Source organism: Rhamphochromis longiceps, linkage group LG11 (assembly GCF_057381845.1).
Source record: "Rhamphochromis longiceps isolate RC_006_pf linkage group LG11, R_longiceps_female_GT1.1, whole genome shotgun sequence".
Classification (NCBI taxonomy): domain Eukaryota; kingdom Metazoa; phylum Chordata; class Actinopteri; order Cichliformes; family Cichlidae; genus Rhamphochromis; species Rhamphochromis longiceps.
The window spans coordinates 8,999,572-9,021,060 of NC_140567.1; the positions used below are offsets into that span (position 1 = coordinate 8,999,572).

The following is a 21,489-nucleotide window of genomic DNA, read 5'->3' on the forward strand; positions in this document are numbered from 1 at the left end:
CCATCAAATACAAAATTAGCTTTTTTTTTTTCTTGAAATAGTACAATTTCTCAATTTAACCATTTTCCATGTTTTCTGTGTTGTATGGTGAAAAATGTATGAGCTGACGACTTTTGCAAATCATTGTGTCTGTTTTTATTAATCTTTTACGCAGTATCCCAACTTTTTGGGAATTGGGTTTGTATATACAACAGACGCTTCACATTAGAATGACGGTTTTTGTGATTATGTTTGCATGCGTGCACATGACATGAGTGTGCAGTCACAGTGTGAGTTTATGAAGGTTATACTACAAAGTCTTTGTGTCTCTGTGAACACCTGCACTTTGAGGATTCCTGGAAATTTTACAATAAAAATGAATATTACACTTTTTTTTAAAGGTTTTTGTTCTCCCTCTTCTGATATTTTATTTGTTGCAACAAAAAAACTGAAACGGACTTAACACTGGTCAAGGAAGCCAACCGGTAGTAACAGTTTTCAGAGTGGCCCAAACTTGCTGGAAAACCACATTTCCCGTCACTCCTCCGCGAGCTTTGTCAGACGTGACGTCACGATGTCTGCATCTCCTCCGTGCAGGCTTTGTCAGAAACGACGCGGTGATGTTTGGGCGGACGAGTGAGTCTAGGTAACGCTGAATCTACATCCTCCTACTTCCACACACCGTGTCTGTGTAAGTGGGCGTCTGTGTAGATGGATGGTCTTAAATCGAGAAATATTATTTAGTGTATTTGGCGCTTTATCAGAGCGGAAGTATCGCATTTTGCACTCTGATTTTTACCGCAAATCAGTGAATTAGGCTAACCAGGCTACCATTATCTTCGTCTGGTTATTAGAGAGACATTGCTCAAGGAACTCACCAGTAGGAATATGGTCCTCAAATGTTTTCACATGTCTTTAATTTTTATTTATTTTTTTATTCTTTAACACCTCATTGTGGCGGCTGAGCCCCATGTTGTTGTTGTTTTTTTGGGGTTTTTTTGCTTTGTTTTTTTTGTAATGCAAATGTTACAAGCTCAGTAACAATATGCGCTAGTCCCCCAGCTGTCGCTATGTGGATTACAAAGATGCTTTTCACTCCTTTTAAAATGTGTAGAACCCGCAGTCTTGGCAAAAAGGTAAATGAGGTAGGGCGATTAATATCTGTGTAATTATCAGTCATATGTGTTTCTGTCTGGAACCTGATTTCGCAGAAACATCTGAACAAGAAAGACTACAAATGCAGACTGCAAACCAGGCTCAGAGTGGGTCAAACCCTGTGACCACAGCGACCTCAAAGCCACCTCTGGACACTGAGGCTCAGCCAGCACAAAATGAGCTAGATGCACAAAAAAAAGACAGCAAGGGAGCTGCTGCTGAGACTGAGGAGGTAATTGCACCGGAGGGAAGTGCAGCAAGGCTAAAATCAGCAGAAACACCTGCAAAGGTAGGGATGGACGTGGACACAGCTGCAAAACCAGCGGTACCTGAAACTAACACGAATGCTGGATGTGATGGGCAAAAGGGTAAAAAGCAGGAGAAAGCTGTGAGTGACGGCAGGAAATATGTTCCTTCCAAGAAGGCCATGGTAGATCCTTTGAAGATGGATATGTCCAAACCGCTGGTCATGCCTCTCACATGTGAGTCTTTTACTTGTCTTTCCATGTTATATGTTGTCGAGGACTGAGAGACCTGCTTGATTGTTATTATTTCAAATTTAGAATTACAGGAGACATCATATTCTGCTGTAAACAATATCTACAGTATTTAACTGTGTATGACTGTATCCTTTGCAGTACTTTTACAAGATGTAAACCTAACATTGCTTCATTAAGCTGATACTGTTTGAAGTTTGGTTAAATCTGTACAGTCAATAGAATCTAATGTTCAGTAGCAGACAAAACTCAAAGTGAGAAATTATTTTGGTTGGGTTGATATTAGAGGTGGGAATCACCAGACACTCCACAGTACAATATTATCACAGTACTTTACCCACAGTACGATATTATTTTGATTTCTAACAATTTCCAGTATGCTTATATATGCATATTCTGCGATTTATCCTCCCTTTCTTCAACTGCAAACTATGTTCTTAAACTTGACTCAACAAAGACTCATTCACATTGATGGAAATATGTTGGCAATCTGTCTACATTTGTAAATTAGAGAGGAAATATTTGCAAACATTCCACAATCTCTTTATGAGTAATTGTCAGTCCAAGCTCTAAGCAACCATTTAGTTACAGCAAGTTGGGATTGGTCACAGAATGTGAAAAACATCAATGCAGTCACCAGGCACAAAACAATTTTTTATTTAATCGTGTTTTTTGTAGCTGTAAGGAGGTTGCTGTCCTGTCTTTAACTTTGTGACTGAGCCATTAGCTTTGTCAGGCTAAGTGTGTCCAGTTTGGGATGTTTCTTTTGTCGAGTCAATTTAATCTGAGTTTGCTTGGCTACATGTGTTATCTCAGGATGGAGGTGCATGAGATGCCCTTTTGTTAATAGTATTTCATTTATTTAACAAACTATTGATATTTGGTTCCCATTATGGATACAATATTGCCATGGAAAAAATTTGCAATACTATGCGGTATAATTTTTGTCGGGTGTTTCTTAACCTGTCTTTACCTCCATCCAAATTTACCTACACATTCGCAAATGAAATAATCCTAGAATCACGTGTTTGTTTTTGCGAGCGTGTATGTTTTGTATGGATTTGAGTCTAGGGATACAGACGTGTGTTATATGTATTTACTCTGCTTCTGCCCTTTTCCCCTGTAGCATCTCAGCTTTCCCTCCAGTGCATGGAGTGCCATATAATCTTCAGCGATCACAAGAGCAAAGAACGTCATCTCAAGCTGAGCCACCCAGCAGAATATGAACAGTGCATACTGAGGAATGCCCTGTTTGCTTGTTATGTTTGTGATCGACATTTCACAAACTCCACAGAGCTCATGGTCCACCAGAAAGCCCACACAGAGAAGAAACCTTTCAAGTGTCCAATCTGCAGTCAGGCCTTCAACAAGTCATCAGAGCTGACCGTTCATAAAAAAATTCATTTTGGCCAAGATGGTTATGCCTGCACTGACTGTGGCAAACCTTGCAAAACGCTGACATTGCTGAAGTATCACCGGCGCACACACACTGGAGAGAGGCCTTATGTTTGCAAGGAATGTGGAAAGAGGTTCACCATGTCCAAGGCTCTGCAGAAACATTTGGTGTTACACTCGCCGGAGGGAGCTGAAGGAGAGGGGGGAGAAACCACAGCTAAAGCACAACCGAGAAAAAATGATGGTAAGGAAAAAAGCCATTGGTACAAGTGGTAAAGTGTTGTTAAATAGAAATGCCATGACTTGAAATGAATTAAAAGCATCACCATAAAGTTTCTTCATTTATTGTCTCTAGGTGCTTCAGCAACAAAGTATCCCTGTTCTATGTGCAAGGCCACTTTCAAGAGTTCCAGGACACGTTTGCACCACATGAAAACTAAACACAATTCCTTGCCTGCTACTGCCAGTAATGTTCTCCCAGAAGGTCAGCAAGTGAAACAGACTACACCCATTATAACTCCGATATCCATCTGCCAACCAGCACTACTACAGGTGGAGCCGAACGGACCCCTGCAAAAAGTTGATGCCAATATTGACACAGAGCAGATTCGCAAACTTATTGAGTCTTTGGGAAATGTGCAGAAAGTGAACCAAGTTGTCATACTGGGGCAGGTGCCACCTCATGCTCCACCACTGGAGGTGCAGCAAGTATCACAAGGGTTAGAGCCGGTGAATGTGAATCTCAGTCCACCGCAGATAGATTTTATAGGACTGAAACAAACAGACTCTAAGACAGATGAAGGTGACCCGTCAAACAATCCATATGATCCAATGGAGCAAACAATTATACTGGAACCTATTACTCCAGATGGACAGCTAGAAAATCCCTCTTTCTCAGTATTAGGTCCTCACATAGCAGCAGGTGAAAATGCAGAGCTTACACTTGTTCCAACTGAACAAGCAGAGAGACCTGAGGGAGAGGGGATGCATCAGATCCTTCAGCAACCGGATATTGATGTGCTTCATTCTAATCCTGTGGAGCAAATGGTTAGTCAGAATGAGGTAGATGATCCTAAACAAAATCTGGAGCAGATGGTCATATTAGAACTTACCCCTGCTTTGATACCAACTGAGGTGCTAGAGCAATCCCAAGCAATCCAACAAAATGAAATCCCTTCCTCCTCTCTGGTACCAACTACAGAACTAGAGACTCTCGATAAAACTGCAGAGCATACCGTTCTAGATGAGCAAGAAACCAGCCTGTCAGTTCCACCTCTTATGCCTACCGTTGAGTTGGAGCAAACATATTTACAACCAGAGGAACAGGACATTTCTTCTTGCACAGTTGTTCAAGCAAACACACTCACTCAAGCTTCAAGTGAATCGAAAACCCATTCCACAAAAGTTTTTGATTCACATATGGAAACAGTAGATCTAAATCAGGTGCACCCTGTGATAGATCCAGACACACAAGAAGAGACACAAAAGAAGCCTGAAGAAGAACCACCTGACAAACTGCTGGAAGATTCCAAGAATAACCTGTCTGAATCAGAAAACCCGCCTGCTGAAGAAAAGGTTCTGTCGCAATTACAGTCTAAGAAGGTGGCAAAGATCTCAGAATTACCCATTAATGTAATGTCAGCCCAAGAGCTGGTGAAAGTCCGGAAAAGAAAGCCAGCCAGAGCTTTTTTCTTTCAAGGATATATGCAAGATTTTGTGGGAAGCATCTACCAAGACGACTTACAAATTGATGCCAAACCTGCCAAGCGCCAAAGGTCAAAAAAACCCCACCTTGTTGTTAAATTTGGCCCACAAAGCAAAGAAAAGAAAAACAAGAAACAGAGGAAGCCTTCGCAGCAGCGTCAGCCAATGCAAGAAGAGGCGACAAGAAGCAAGACACCACCCAAAAAACTCACAGAGCAAAAAGTACCGTCACAGAAGAAGGGAAGGAAAGGAAAAAAGGATAAAAAAGTAGAAAGAGTATTATCTACTGCTGAAACAAACTCACCCTTATCGCCCCAAGCCCCACAAGTAGAACAGCTCAAAGAGGATACAAGAAAAAATAAGATGAAAAAGCAAACGGAAGTGGCCAGTGTGGGTGTTGTGCAAATAAGTAAGCACAAAACTGTAGCATCGCCTATACTTACAAAGAAAAAACAGACAAAAATAATACAAAAGAAGCAAAAACGCAAAAATGCAAAGGATGGGAAGCCAAAGACAGACATGGAAAAAGGGGGAAAAGTCAAAAAGGCAGACACACCTTGCTCAAATATAAAGCAAGACTCTCTGCTTCTACTAAAAGGCCATAAACAGCCTCAGCTGAAAGTTTACAAGTTGGACCCTTCCAAGGCATCAACCCAAGCCTCAGAGGCTTCGCCTCATGAGTCCCAGACAATGTCTCAACAGACTAACAGCAACAATCTCAAGCATCCAGCAAGTGAGTGCACAGATAATCTCACAGCAGAAGGTAAGAAAAAAGGAGGAAGACCCAAGAAGAACCAGAAAGCACTTTCATTGATGTCCTCGCTCCAGCTTTCTCATCAACCACCTGAGCCAACGCCTGCCAAGCCAAAGAACACCAGAAAACGTAAAGCTTCCTCAAAAATAGAGACTGAAGGAGTGATAACATCTCATTCCAAGCGTTCCTTAGAGTGTAAGGACTGTGGAGAGCGATTTGGTGAAGTCTCATCCCTACAGAAGCACAAGGCAACTGTGCATATTGTAGAAAGTCCCAGTCTCACTTACACCAATGGGAACATCTTTGAAGGCGTCTCAACCATGGATCTTTACCAGCTTCCCAAAGGAAGTGAAAAGCTTGTTGGGGTGAAGAATGCTGCTACAGACTGGGACACTGAGACAGAGATGGGAGAGAATGCATTAGAAGAAAGGGAACAAAGTCTCTCCTTTCCAGCTTTGATCCCCTCCCCATCTTTACCCATACCTCCTCTAGATGCTGAAGTGAAGACCTATGAAGATAAGAATGGAAGCAGAACAGAAGATGGTAATCCATCTCATATATCGCCAATCATTTACTCATCATCTGAACAGGCGAAACATTATGGGACTCTTCCAGATTTCACATCCGAAACCACTTTAAGTAGCTCTACTCAGACAAAGACTGATGAGACAGAAAAACCTTCGGCATCAGATGATAAGAAGCTAGAACAAGGTACCCCAAGGAATTCCAGCTCTGATTTTGAAGTCCAGGGTACTGCAGAGGAAGATATTAAGGAAGATTTACTTCTAGAGGTAGATTTAGTCACTGTTGGGGAACAGAATGAGAAAGACGATCTGACTTCTCAACGTGACACTGTTCCTCAAAATGAATCAATTGCAAGCTGCAGTTCTGAAAATGGAAATAATGATAAAGGATCTATCCTAGTCAGTACTGATACAACTGAAAATAGTCTGACTTCGCAGACTGTTTCATGTTCCACTTATCAAGTGGAGATCAAAGAAGAAGAAGAAGAAGTTTTAATTCAGAGGCAAAAAGCAGAAGGAAAGGGAGCAGTTATGAATTCTGCGAGAGGTAGGAGTAGAGGAACAGGGCGTCTGAAAAGGGATTTACCATCAAAGAGGGTTTCAGCTGGAGATGCTCCCAAAGACTCAGAGAAACAGCAGGATTATTGTCAGGTAGTTTATGAAAAATGTCCCATAACCTCAGATTCAGAAATGATTGACTGTGAGATCGGCACAAAGACGGCACAGCCGGAGACAAGTTCCAAATTAAATATCAACAAAGCAGATGTTCCTGGTGCTTTGTTGCCTTCCATTCCCTCTACGTTAGAGGAATCTCCCGAAGACCAAGTTGTCTTTGAGCTGGAGTCAATTACCACGAGTGTTGAAGAAGTAATGAAGGAAAGAGGGCTCCATGGAGGAACGGAACAAGATAAGGTGATGGACCAGTCTCCAGGCCTCATACTGGAGAAGTTCCTTACTTCTAGACAGAGAGCGACTGCTGAAAAGGAGCAGTGCCTGATGATGGCAAGCGACAATCAAGCACAGGTGAGACGCTTGCAGTACCAGCTATGTTAGATAGAATTCAACACTGCATACTTAAGACTTGTTTTCATTACAGGGTTTGGGCTACATCACTGAAAATGAGGTACAAGTTCTTGGAAGTGATGAGATCAAGGTTGAAGAGAACAGTTCGAATCAATCACTGACTGCATCCACTAGTCAAAATAGACAGACTGCAAGCGTGCAGCCGCTGCATCATCGCGATATAAGGACTGTTCTGGTGAAAGAGGAAAGCAGCCTCATAGTGAATGATGTTCCAGCCACAAATGGCAGCAGACACATCCGCTGGAATGTAGAGGCACTTAGTGAAAATACAGTCATCCCAAGTAAGCATTAAGGTTTCTCAACCAATATGTAATTATAAAACTATTGATTTCTGCAGTCTGCATACCACCTGGCACAGTATCTCTTGATTTCTTTTTTTTTAAATCAAATGTTACTTTTTTGAGAGTAACAGGATTTCTGATTATTGGATAAACCAAAGTTTAGCTGTTGTCACCTCTGATTCCACTCATGGCTAATCACCTTCTGGCTAATGAGTATAACTCTTGGAAAACCACTGTGCCATGTTAAATCATGTTCTTTGATTTGTATTTTAGCAGTAGAGGTTGGGGAGAGGACAACGGACTGTTGCATCTTACCAGAGTTCAACACCAGCCAGTGTATTTTCTATCCAATAAAGGAGGAGGAGAGAGAGGTCCTAGTAGAATCTGCTGGGACCAGCAGAAACCCAGAGGGATCCCACGATGCAAATCAGACAGAAAGTCAAACAGCTGATTGTGATATACGTAAGTAACTCACTCGACCTCCACTTACTTTGAAATCCACCATTTTTAATCCTCAGTCATAAAAGGCTGATGGGGTATTGTCATCACCCTGCTGGATGGGCGGGTGGGCAGCGTTGACCCCTAAGTCTGTGAATGCGATAATTGCATAGTAGCTTCAAACTGATACCACAGGTTTATTTGCTAAAAACCTTGGATGAGTTTGGATCTTGGTGACCTCGGCCTAAAGTTCAGAGGTCAGGTTTTCTGAAAATCTGGTCAATGCAGTAACTTGAGAATGTAGGGATGAGGATTTTCAAATTATTACTGTCAGTGCAGCTACTAAAACTCTCAGGTGATTTTAGTCTCAGTGACCTCAATGTCAATATCAGAGATCAAGATTTTTGAAAATCTTACGAGTGCAATAACTCAAGAAGGAAGTCATCTAGGATTTTCAAATTGATAGCATAGGTGCATCTACTAAAAATTGTGGATGAGTTAAAATCTCAGTGACCAAGGTCAGAGTAAGTTCTGAAAGTTTTGTGATTATGATGACAAGGACCACATAAGATTTTCAAATTGATGACATAGGTGTGTCTACTAGCAGGTTGAGGGGTTGCACTGACGATCGCCAGTATTTTTCAGTTATACAAATGGAAGAGACTTGACTTTCTTATTGATTTTTATATTTGGTATTCTCCAAATACTACTTAAAGGCTTATATATTAATTTTGAGTCTGTTTAAACAGGTGAATCGATCAATTCTGTACCAGACTATCAGGAAACAAGAGTCGAAGGTCTTTTCTCAGATCCTGAGGTCATCGAGCAACAAGGTTTGTTCCCTTTTGTGGAATGATTAGTATTTATATTTAAGAGACTTTCTTAAGCTGTTTATTGATGATGTCAATAAAACTTAATAAATCTGTCCTTTAGCTGTGTCAGACTCTGAGTGGCAGCACCTACCAGATCTTCATGAGTTTCTCCTTCAAAGTCCCGATGAAGAGGATATGGGTGGCTTTGAATTGTCAGATCCTCAGCTTGATTCAGAAGCAGAAGTAATGGCCTATTTCTCCAAGAACTCGGCCATCAGTGCACAACAGTCGGATCACTCATCGCAAAGGTACAGTAAGACCTTCTTTGAGTCTACAAAACTATCATACATAGAAATAACTCTAAATACCCTTTTTTTCTATTATTGCTGTTGTTCCTCTGTTAAATACATGTAAGATTTGCTCTTGATGTTCTTTTGACTTTATTCCCCCCTTAGTTTGCCAACATCCGTGATCCCGTCTAATGCACCAAGAGATGGCAACAGAACCAGAGAGCCCATTGATTACTTCTCTAAGTACTTTGGTTGGGATACCTGGGTAGAACTTGCCAACTGTACAAATAAACTGTCCAACATGCCTGACGCTGTCACGGCCAGGGAAGTTGCACGCTTTGTTGGGATCCACATCGCAATGGGAACTTTGAAGGTTTGTATTTCTGCCTGTCTGATTACTGAAATTATTACCTCATTTTTGGTTAGATGCTAAAACCTAATTTTATTTTTTTTTCTATTGTTACTTTCTTAGTTTCCCAGTGCAAAGCTCTACTGGGAAGACTTGACTAAGGTGCCGTTGATTGCTGAAGCCATCCCGTTGTCCCGTTTCCTCGAGCTGTCTCGCACGCTGAAGCTGACTTCTTCAAAGTATCCAGCCAACGCTAATCCCCACAAAGGAACTTGTGATAGTGATCAATGTGGTGACGAGGCAAATGGCTCAGATGGTTCAAAACAGGCTGATCCCCTGTGGAAAGTTCATCCATTATTGTGTCGTTTCAAAGCAGGGTGCCAGTCATTAAGACGAGAGGGCGATTATGCAGTTGACCAATATCCACTTCCTCTCACTGGGAAGGTGCACAACAACAAACTGTCTCTCTACAGCACTGCTTTAATTGGATTTGACGGCTTACTCTTACATGTCGATCTTAAGGTGGATCTCTCAGACAAAGAAGGTGCTGTAGAAAAAATGGTCCCCAAAGGTAGTATGGTGTTCCTTTGCAAACAGGAACTGTCCACCCCTGTGATGCTCGAACGCCTTTTAGCTGCTGGGGTTCATGGAGCAGGCAGGGTGGGAGGGGCTCGAGGACAGATCGGTGATGAGTTTGTGAGCTCAGATGGGAAGTTGATGCTGCGCAGATCCCATTGTGGCTTCATACTTTCTACTGCGGGAAATGGCCAAAGGAGCGCGGCCTTTCTCATTGAAAACTTTGAGAAAGCCCAGATGTCGGCCCGTCTCCACAGAGAACTGAAAAATCTTTATGCAATTCCCCTCACGGCCTCTGCACCAAGCTGCTGGCCCCAAGCAGTGCTCTGGTACCTCACGGATCTGGCTTTGGTAAACTCCTGGCTCCTGTATCGACAGGATTTCAGAGCATCCGTGCCACCTTTGACTCTCATGGCTTTCAGATTGGAAGTGTCCAAGGCTTTGATCTTCTCTAGTAGCTCGGATACCCAAGACTCAGTTCCTCCCCAGCCGCCGGCAGCAGAGGTTCACACAACAAATGAAACCCGCAGTCCCATCCTGGTGGAGGAGAGTCCTCTGCCAGACGCAGCCACACGATATGACGGTTCAGGTCACTGGCCGGAGCAGCTTGGAGAGGGAGAGGGGGGCAGGTGCCGTTTTGGGGACTGTCAGAGGACATCACGAGTGTTATGCCTCAAGTGCTGTGTCTTTCTTTGTATCTCACGTAACCACAACTGCTTTTTGAATTTCCATAATCAGGGAAGTTTGGGAAAAGAGTAGTATCTGCTACAGAATTTACCAATCTCTGATTGTAACTGTGTTTTTGGTGTAGGGAAACTCACTGCCTTTCACTGTCATGCTTTTATAGGGCTGTTGTGATGCATTTTAAAAAAATCTTAATATGTCATTTAGGAGTTGTAAAAAATGAATTTGCCTTCAAAAAGAAAAAAAGACTCAGAGCCACACACTGTGCTGGAAAAGAAGTGTAAAAAGTTGTTTGTTTTTTTCACTGTGGCCATCATGATACTTTTGCCCTCAACTATTTATTTTCACCTGATCTAGTTTACATTCTACAGTGAGCTTATTTTTTGGCTCTATGAATTGTAGTATTAAAGAAAGTATCATTTATTTGAGTTTTAGAAAACAATAAAGGACAAATGGGGAAAAAAACATGCATCTTTTGATTATTTATTTAGTCATTTGAGGATTTTTTACAAGTACATTTTATCACGGTTTGAACTGTCCAAGTGTTGTTGAAAAAGAAAAATGTGCCAAAACATATTAAAGCTCTTGTGTACTGAAATAACAGAGTAGGACACAGTACTGCAGCAATGTGAGTAATTAAAGTCCATCGGTCATTAGAACATTATCAAAAGAAAAACTATAGTAGCACATAGAGCTGATGCATGCTTGTATGAGTTTTGAAATACAGAGTACTGTACAAATTGGTGGTAAAAAATAAATAAATTTAAGCTACAAATATACGTCAAAATGGAAGAAATGTTTGTAGAACTTGCAACCAAGTTTTTACTCACCCATCATTTCTTTGTATTGTGTTAAGAAAAGGTGAAATAGGCGCAGAAACATGCAAATATATATGTATGAAAAAATCTAGAATATTAAGCAAAAACAATTTATACTATTCTAGCAAGCTTGAAAGTCAACATTTGGTATGAGCACTTTTATTCTACATCACAGGTTGAACTCTCTTAGACAAGCTTTCTTTTAGATACTTTGGATGTTGACTTCAACATGATCCCACACCACTTCAGGTCCATGCTCTGGGAAGGCCAATCCATGACTCTTTTTTTTTATTTATCCAGAAATGCTTTAACTGCAATTTACCGCGGAAGTGTGTTTGGGTCATTGTCATGCTTAAAAATCAATCAAAGCAATTGCCAAACAGAATATTTTCCTTTTTTTTTTTTTGTGTGTCCCGTTTGGATCTTTAGCCATCAGAATTGTTGTCTTCAGGCCAAGAAAGATGCCAAGCGGATTTATTTTACCAAGTGGATCATCATGACCTTGCCATATTGGTCCATTTGATTGACCTTTATTATAATTATGAATTTATTTTATTTTCAGTTGCTACAAACGGGACAGACATGACTGGGGGATAGGACAGGGAGAAAGAATGAAAGAAGTGGGAGAGAAAGAAAACCAAAGGGGAGAAGAGACGGTGAGAAGGGGGGGAAGAAAGAAAAAAAAAAAAACCAAACAACAAAAAAAACACCTGGGTCACCTGTATGGAGAAAAAAAACAGAAGAGAAAGCAAACAACAAAGAGCAACATAATAAAAAAAACAGCACCATCACAATAAACTAGCTAGCAGTAAATATCAGTAGACACTAAGTAATAAACGATATTGTGCAGCACGCAAGATAGACAGCGCACAATGTGCCCTGAGGCAGCAGCCAAGAAAGCTGTAGTCCGCGTCTGTGAATACCTGTGTGTACACCTGTGTGCATACCTGTGTGGATCAGCATGCTTGCATTCCAAAGGTTTCTCCATGTAACGATCTGCTAGGGAGTGTGGGGAGCCACAGCCCCGTCCCTCAGGGCATGAAGCAGGCATGGAGGAGATCAAAACTCCAGACATCCAGAGGCCCCCAGAACACAAGAGACCAAGGAAGACCAACAGAGGGGCAGCCGCGCCACTGTCCCAGTAAGAGCTGAGGAGAGTCCCAGATGAGGGCTCACTCAACAGCCGCGGAGCAGAAGCCAGGGGGAGTTGCAGTGACGCGCCCGTGAGCTCCGCCGGCAGCCAGCTGTGCCTGAGTGACCGAGCCCCAGGCCGAGAGGCCGGGGGCACCCCACCTCCGAAGTGGCCCGAGCGAGCCCCAGGCTCCAGGCCCTGATAAGCGGCCGCCAAGGAGTGAGCCGGTGTGTACCCGGACGCCCATCCCCAGACACAAAGAACCACCAACGCACCGACACCTGAGGGAGTCCGCCACTGGCAGGGGAAGTGGTGGTGGGTGGAGATAGGCCTCCAAACCTTGGAGGGCCTGAGATGTCCCCAGAGAGGTGGCGTCTGATACCCAACCTGACATATAGACACAGACATACAGGCACACACAGACACAAACATCCATTCCCACCCTCATGCTCTCATATGCACTTACTCCACACTCAACCAACGTGGAGACAGACATGAAGAGACGCTGTACACACGATCACACTCCCCAAGCGTACTCTACAAACCGGGTCTAGGTGCCCCCGCCCCTGGAGGGGGGAACTGCACCCAGACCCAGGTGGTGTTACCCTTTTCCCTGCGGTGGGGAGAGGCAGACCGCCCCGACTCCGCAGCAGCAGGGAGGCCCCACACTCCAGACCGCAGTCGGACGGCCAACTCCTCCTAGCCCCCCCGCTCCAGCAGGCCGCAGAGAACGGGGGTGAGAGAAGACTCCAAACCTCCCTCCACCCGCTCATTGTAGTGTTGATGCATGTGTGTTCTAAGGTGCAATTAAAACCCAGGAGGGCATGGAGCTACCTGCCAGAGAGCAGCAGGTAAGCGCATAGTCCCTGCTGCTAGCCCTCAATGTCTACGTGTATTCAAAATTGAGAGGTGGGCAACGACGCCAGGGGTGAGGTGTACACCCTGATGGTAATTTGGACTCCGTGTATCGTGCCCACCCCCAAGATCCTATATGTATGTGTAATGAGAGTGTGAGTAATGTGAATGTCTAAGTTGTGGGATAAAATTGAGGCAGAGGCAGCCAGAAGGGGACAGAGGGGGGGGGGGGGGGGGTAGCCTCCTCTGCATCCTGGTGACATACCCCTACTCCAAGGCCCTGCATGTGTGGGTGGTTGTGGTGGAGCGGGAGGAGGGAGGCAGCTGGAGATGGGGAGGGAAGGAAGGGAGGGGCAGGTGACCCCTCCCTGGGGCCAGCTCCCCCGCTGACCCCAGTAGGCACTCCCATACTCCGCGACCCGCCAGGGAAAGGGGGCCCAGGCCCATCCAGCCCATCCAGCCCATCCAGGTCCAGCGCAGCAGCGCCCCCCGGCCCCACAGAGCCCGGGACAGTCCACCCAACCCCACCACAGAGAAAACTGCACCCACCCCACCATCCACTCATCTTCCAGACTACATGAGACAATAGACACCCAGGCTGAGATCTTCCTCCACCTCTCCTGTATCTCCCCCTCCTGCAGAGAGTTCCTGGGGAGAGGAAAGCTCCTGCTAGGTGTGACAATCTCCCCCACCAGTTGAAGAGCCCCCCCAGGTGGCTCGACGCACCGGCGGCACCCTGCGCCAGGGATGGGCCCCCATGCACCCACCCGCCCACAACCCCAGCAACACACAAACCAGGACCCAAGGCCCTGAGGCCCGGCCAGGGCCCCAGCCCAGAGACAACCTCCAACAACAACCTCCAACAACCTCGCACAGCCATTGAAGTGGAGTGGACCAACATTCCACAGGCCACAATTGACAATCTGATAGACTCCATGCAACGATGTGTTGCACTGCATGAGGCAAATGGTGGTCACACCAGATACTGACCGGTTCTGGGTCCCCAGACCCCCAATAGCGCAAAAAACTGCACATTCCAGGGTGGCCTTTTGTTGTGGGCAGTCTGAGGTACACCTGTGCACTACTCATGATGTCAGATCAGCATCCTGATGTGGCACACCTGTGAGGTGGGATGGATTATCTCAATATAGCAGATGTGCCCACTACCACACATTTGGACTGATTTGTGACCACTGTTTGGGAGGGATGGTTATATTGTGTATCTGGAATGAATTTTAGGTCTCTACGTCCATCCCATGGGGAATGGGAGCAGTAACAAAGGTGTTGCGTTTATATTTTTGTTGAGTGTAATTTGTTGATATTCTAAAAATCTTTTCTTGTTGATCCCATATTGTGCAACTAGTCTGTCAAATGGAATAAATTCTGTTCCCTCTAATATATGTTCTAAGTATTTAATTCCTTTACAACTCTATTCTGGGAAATTAATCATATTATTGTTTTGTAATATGTCAGGGTTATTCCAGATAGGTGTACGTTTGCATGTGTAGCGTGGTATAAGCCACCAAGTAACCACTGTGGGCCTCTCTTATGACTAGTACGAACTTTCAGACCAAAAAAAACTCTCACAGGATCGAATCCAGAATAAACAGGACAAGAGGGTCAATATCAGTAAAAGATGTTCAACAATTTATTAACATGACAAGACACCAAAGTTTTGAGAAAGAGAAAAAAAACCTAAAACATCGCTACAACAAAAAAAATAGTAGCGGTGCAACCTTGCCAGCAACGAAGCTATCGCCTGAGGGTTTGTTCCTCCTTGGCGGTCCCAGGTGCTCGTCACTCTAAAAGAGACAAATCCACCTCAAACATAAAAAGGCCCAACCGAACACTTATAGCATGCACTAAGTGCTAGTTCAGGCAATAGACGGTGGTAATACAAAAGCACTCTTAATAAACCTACTCTGCTATGCTAGTGGCGGGCGCTGCTCTTGCGGCGACCAGCAGGTTGTCTCTGTCTGTCAGTGTCAGTGTCTTAACTTATTTTTTATTCCTTTATTTTATCCTATTTTTCTTTCTTTTTTTTTGCCTGAGGAAATCCTACAGCATCGGCTTGTGCTTTGTGGAACTTCTTTGTTGAAGATGGGTTTTTTATTTCGCTTGGTTTTATTGGCAATCCTGACGGTTGTTTGGAGTCAGTGCTACTCCCACACAATTACATACTCACGGGAGTTTCTTCTGGATCTTCGGTGGACAGGCCCGTCTTTGGACTCTTTTCACCCTCCAGTGTTTTCCAGCTCTGGATTATCCAGTAATCACAGGGGCACTTTTGTTTTTAACAGAGTCAAAGCAACGAAGCGTGGTAAGAAGGGAGGCCTACGTCAGCGATTGCGGAAGCAAATACGGTACAACCGTATTCCTTTACCATCAATAATCCTGGCTAATGTGCAGTCTCTGAGGAGTAAATTAGATGAACTGCATTTGAATGTTGCACATTTACGTGACTACAGGGATGCATGTCTAATGGCATTCACAGAGACTTGGCTCAAGGATTCTGACCCTGATTGTTCTCTGGAATTAAATGGCTTCGGGGTTCCCATACGTTTGGATCGAGACCCCGGAGCTACCCAGAAATCGCAAGGAGGAGGGGTGTGTTTGTATATAAATCAGAAATGGTGTAAAAACGTGACCGTTCGTAGACAAGTGTGTCTGCCTGACATTGAGCTCCTCTCTGTGTCTTTGAGGCCGTTTTATCTGCCGAGGGAATTCCCACAGATCAACGTCACCGTCGTTTACATCCACCCCAAAGCGAATCCTAAGAATGCGACTGACACCATCTCCAATGCTATCCACTCTCTACAATCTCTCTCTCCTGAAGCCCCTAATATTGTTCTTGGGGACTTTAATCGCTGCGACTTGAAGAGAACACTGAGCAGTTTTTATCAGTATGTGCACTGTCCCACTCGCTTCAGTAAGACTCTGGATTTATGTTATGGCTCCATAAAAGGTGCATATACATCTGTGGCTGGCCCTGCCCTCGGATCCTCGGATCACAACACGGTGCATCTTCTGCCAGTCTATAAGACTGTACTGAGAAGAGAGAAAGTGAGGAAACACCGCATAAAGGTTTGGAGTGATGATGCCTCTTTAGCCCTGCAGGGCTGCTTTGACTGTACAGACTGGTCGGTGTTTACCGAATCATGTAGAGACATTAATGAACTCACTGACGTTGTCTGCGGATATATATCCTTTTGTAGAGACATGATTATTCCCTCAAAGGTTGTGAATTCTTTCCCTAATAACAAACCATGGTCCTCTAAAGTTCTTACGAGGCTGATTTACGAAAGGAATAAAGCTTTTACTGAAGGGAATACCTTGAAAGTCAGAGAAATTAGGAAGGAGATTAGATCAGAAATTAAAAAAGCTAAAATAAAATACAAGGATAAGGTAGAGGCGGAGATGGGTAGCAATAACTTAAGGGTGGCTTGGGCTGGCATGAAACACATGATTGGTCACTGTCTCAGTGACTGTAATAAGATAAGTCTCCCTGGTTTTAGTTCAGATTTTCAGTTAGCCAATGAGCTGAACAGATTTTATTCGAGATTCCAAGGAATACACTGGATTCCTTAACAGAGAGCACCAGAGGCCCCCCAGTTTTGTTCTTTGATGAAAGAAGGGTGGGAAATCTTTTTAAAATGAGTAAGACTAATAAAAGTCCAGGTCCTGATAATATATGTGGCCAGGTGCTTAGAACATGCGCTGAGCAATTATGTGGTATTTTTTATCACATCTTTCTTTTATCTCTTCAGCAACAGAAGGTTCCAGAGGTATGGAAAAAATCAATTATTTCTCCAGTTGCTAAGACCACAAAACCTACATCATTAAATGATTTTAGGCCTGTTGCTCTTACATCTTTAGTGATGAAGTCCTTCGAAAAACTTGTCAGGAAGGAGATCCTGCAGCAAGTAGAGAAGCTGATAGATCCACTACAATTTGCATACAGGCCTTGTAGAGGTGTTGATGATGCAGTGGTCACTCTGTTGAACTTCCTTTATCGCCATCTTGATGGCGCCAAAGCTCATGCTCGGCTTTTATTTATTGATTTTTCTTCTGCTTTTAATACTATCCAGCCACATCTTTTAGTGGACAAGCTTCTTAACCAATTTAAACTTAATTTTAATCTCGTTGGTTGGATCTTAGACTTCTTAACTGATAGATCACAGTGTGTGAGAATAAATGGCTGTTTTTCCAAACAGCTGAACTCTTCCACTGGCTCACCACAAGGTTGTTGTCTCTCTCCTCTTTTGTATATTTTGTACACTAATGACTGTCGCAGCACACAGGCCAATAGGCATTTCATCAAATACGCAGATGACACAGTCATTGTAAGCCTCCTTCATGGTGAAGAGGATTCCCATGGGCCTGTTGTGGAGGAGTTTGTTTCATGGTGTGATCAGTCCTTCTTAATGATTAACACCTTGAAAACCAAGGACATGGTTATAGATTTCAGGAAGTCATCCCCTCATCCTGCGCTTACAGTGGTAAATGGTGCAGCCATTGAAATGGTGGATAGTTACAAGTACTTGGGGGTTGTTCTTGATAAGACCCTGTCCTTTGAGTCACATCTTGCTGCTACAGTGAAAAAGGCCCAACAAAGATTGTACTTTTTGAGGTTGAGAGGTTTTAATGTTTCATCTGAAATGATGACTCTCTTTTATAAAAGTTTTATTGAATCTGTTTTAACTTTCTGTATCATTGCTTGGTACGGTAGTATGTCCATAGATAATAAGACCAGACTTAACAATCTGGTTAAAGTGGCGGGCAAGATTTCAGGGAGGTCTCAGGTCCAGCTTGTGGACTTTTATAACAGGCAGGTGCTGAGGAAGGCAACTTCTGTCCTGTTGTGTTCAGATCATCCTCTCTTTAACGATTTTCAACTGCTTCCATCAGGTCGTCGTTATAAAATGACTGCAGTGAAGACAAAGCGACACAAATTGTCATTTGTACCTAGTGCTATTATCTTAATTAACAACACTAAATTGTAAGTGTTGTTGCCATTGCACATTGCACTTTTTTCGATGGAATATCTAGGTTGTTTTATCAGGCTTATATTATATTATAGTATTTTTTTAATGAGTGTACGTGATGTGTTGGTTGTATGTTTGTTGTTTGTTTTGACATACTGCGAATCAATTTCCCATCAGGGACAATAAAGTTACCATTGAACCATTGAACCATTTGAACCTTAATCACGGCAAATCCACACACAGAGCACCACTAAAAAATCCTCATTCCCCCGAGGTATGAGCCCCACTCAGGGATTGCACGTTGCCCGCTTAGTATTGCACCAACCCAATAAAAATAAACAAAACCCGAAATAAAACAACAAAAATAACTAAAAACGGTGACCTGCTAAAACCAACAAAACACAACCATACAGAGAAGGAGGAAAAAAAACAGTGACAAGTTCGCATGTGCAGCCTGCCCTACAGGAGGGAATACAATATAAGTTAAATTATAATGCATAATAGACTTTTTTTCCCTTTTTTTAATGTCAGATATATTACATTAACATACCTCGAGTAGGCAACTGTATTTGCTGCACACCTGATTTGTCTTGGCCTTTTCTTCCACAGAAATCACTACTAAAACATAAATTATAATAAACATCAAATACATTTCAACAAAATTTAAAAAAGGACACTAGAAGACAAACAGCCTATACCTTGAACCTCATCTATAGAGGTTTAAAACCACAGTTTGCGTCGTAGGCGATTAAACTTCTCGGCTCTTCACCTACTCACGCATCCATTACTCACAGCCGCTTGTCAGTGGGAATCATCAGCACCTGTTACTACGACACAGTGAAGCCCTTTACAAAGAGAGGTCCCTTAGCTACAATAAATGGTCTTTTCAATCCCATAGGATTTGCTTCGCCAGTTACAATGCAGGGAAAGATGCTACTGAGAGAACTTTCAAATGAGACCCTAGACTGGGACACTCTACTGGCTGGAGAAAGGGAAGCTGAGTGGAATAAGTGGAAAGAATCTTTTGTTGATCTCAAGAATGTACATATTCCGAGGAACCTATGCTTCTGCTACGATGTCAAGAGCAATCAGAAAAGAGTTACACATCTTTTCAAACACTTTGACTAAAGTCATTGCAGCAGTTGCCTTCCTAAAGACCAATGTTGAAGATCAGAACCATCATGTGGGCTTCGTTCTGGGGAAAGCAAAATTGGCCCCACAATCTGCTCATAGAATTCCAAGACCGGAATTGGGAGCTGCTGTGTTAGCTGCAGAGCTTGCCGAAGCCATCACAGCTGAACTGGACCTAAATCTTGATGCAGTTGAATTCTACACAGACAGCCGTGTGGTTTTAGGCTATATAAGTAACCAGACTAAGAGGTTCTATGGACATGTTGGCAGTAGGGTGCAGCAAATCAGGAGGATTTCAGAACCAAAACAATGGCACTATGTTTCTACGAGCTCTAACACTGCTGACATAGGCACATGCTCAGTGCCTGCTTCCATGCTTGGTGACAGTGCTTGGCTTAAAGGACCTGTTTTCTTGTTACAAGCCAGTGTTACAACAGAAACTGAAACCTATGACCTCGTGGACCCCATGTTGGATGATGAAATACGTAGCTTTGTCTCTCACACGAGCAATGATGGGTCTCAGCTAGGATCGCAAAGTTTCAGACGTTTTTCCTCTTTGAAGAAAATCCTCAGGGCCCTTGGCTTGCTCATTCATATTGTGAAGGTCTTCAAAAACAAAGATGAAGACCTCTCTTGCAGTTCATGGCATCATTGCAAACAGTCTCACACAGTAGAGGAACTGACAAAAGCTGAGATTGTTGTGATCAAAAGTGTGCAGAAGGAAATGTTTGAGGAGGAACTTGCCTGTATTGCCAATCCGGTCGTTAAGTGATGATGTGACGAATCCTACTTCCGGGCCTAAAGTAGTCTGCGTTTAATATGGCTTTTGCGTTGTTAACATGTTTAATGTTTTGTATTTTATTCTATTTAATCTCAAAAAGCTCCTAAAACAGTCAGTGATCACTGTTGACCTCCCTCGGCTTTTATTACCGCTAATCATTTATTTAAGCTCAGTTTTTAAAACCTTAGGATGTAACTACAGCCCAACCCATGCAGCAGTATATGAATGACTAACCTCGTATTGTGGATGGATTATCTCAGTTGTTCTCCTGGCTGAAGTTTGGTCCTTTTACAGCATCCTGCCATTGTTTGTACATTTGTTCCTGACCACTGAGAACACTCACATTAACTTTTATTGAGTGGGAAAAAAAGTTAGCTTGTTTATATTATGCTAACATAGCTGTGTCGCTAGCGGTCACGTAGCACATCATTATATACCAGCTAGCCCAACTTCAGTAACCCTACAAACATCACTGCTATTTAGTTTTCTGTCTTCATTTATATTGGAAGTGATAGCAGAGCTGTACGTTTTAATTTGTTTTCAAAACCCCGCAGTCAGGACATGCTATATTGTATTTAGATAGAAGCTAGCGAGCTAACTTCCTGCTAACTTCTAACTCCTTTAAATGTCATAAATTCCGTTTTCATGGATGCCTGGATGTTAAACTCAATTGTTACACCTGGTAGAGCAGAACGCTGATCATTTTATTAAAGATGAAAGACTTTAGACAGTTTTTCAACTCTCAGTAATGCCATAGTGATCATTTGATATATGGACCTGCAGCGGAGTTTAGGCCCAGACACAGCTAGTGACGTCAGACTTAACGACCAGATAGTAAAGACATACCAAAACAAAGCTCTTTACAGAAAATCAGTCCCCACTGTGATAATGAAGGACACTTGAGGACAGGCAGAAGGCTGAAACACGCTAACATCGACTACAAGGAGAAACATCCTCTCATTATTCCAGGTGACAGCCACGTTGCCAAGTTGATAGTACAATACCATCACCAGCGAGTAATGCATCAGGGACGGGTGTTAATAATAATAATAATAATAATGGGTTGGATTTATATACCGCTTTTCAAGGCACCCAAAGCGCTTTACAATACCACTATTCATTCACTCTCGCATTCACACACTGGTGGAGGCAGCTACAGTTGTAGCCACAGCTGCCCTGGGGCAGACTGACAGAGGCGAGGCTGCCATATCGCGCCATCGGCCCCTCTGGCCAACACCAGTAGGCGGTAGGGTAAAGTGTCTTGCC

The 21,489-nt window shown here is 43.2% G+C and overlaps 1 protein-coding gene across 4 annotated transcripts; it reads left to right on the forward strand.

Annotated features, from left to right (window-relative positions):
• The first annotated feature begins 561 nt into the window (after positions 1-561).
• Positions 562-11,222, forward strand: znf576.1 (zinc finger protein 576, tandem duplicate 1). 4 transcript variants are annotated; one of them, XM_085422185.1, is made up of 10 exons: positions 562-625; positions 1,191-1,616; positions 2,758-3,270; positions 3,382-7,031; positions 7,105-7,372; positions 7,646-7,834; positions 8,560-8,643; positions 8,744-8,930; positions 9,078-9,285; positions 9,385-11,220. In XM_085422185.1, exons 2-10 carry the CDS (start codon positions 1,217-1,219, stop codon positions 10,594-10,596), a joined length of 6,711 nt encoding a protein of 2,236 aa, XP_085278311.1. In that variant the 5' UTR covers positions 562-625; positions 1,191-1,216; the 3' UTR covers positions 10,597-11,220. The 4 variants fall into 4 exon arrangements, with proteins under 4 accessions (XP_085278311.1, XP_085278312.1, XP_085278313.1 ...); XM_085422186.1 differs by having other exon boundaries at positions 564-670; positions 7,649-7,834; positions 9,385-11,222; XM_085422187.1 differs by having other exon boundaries at positions 564-670; positions 8,777-8,930; positions 9,385-11,221.
• Positions 11,223-21,489: the final 10,267 nt, after the last annotated feature.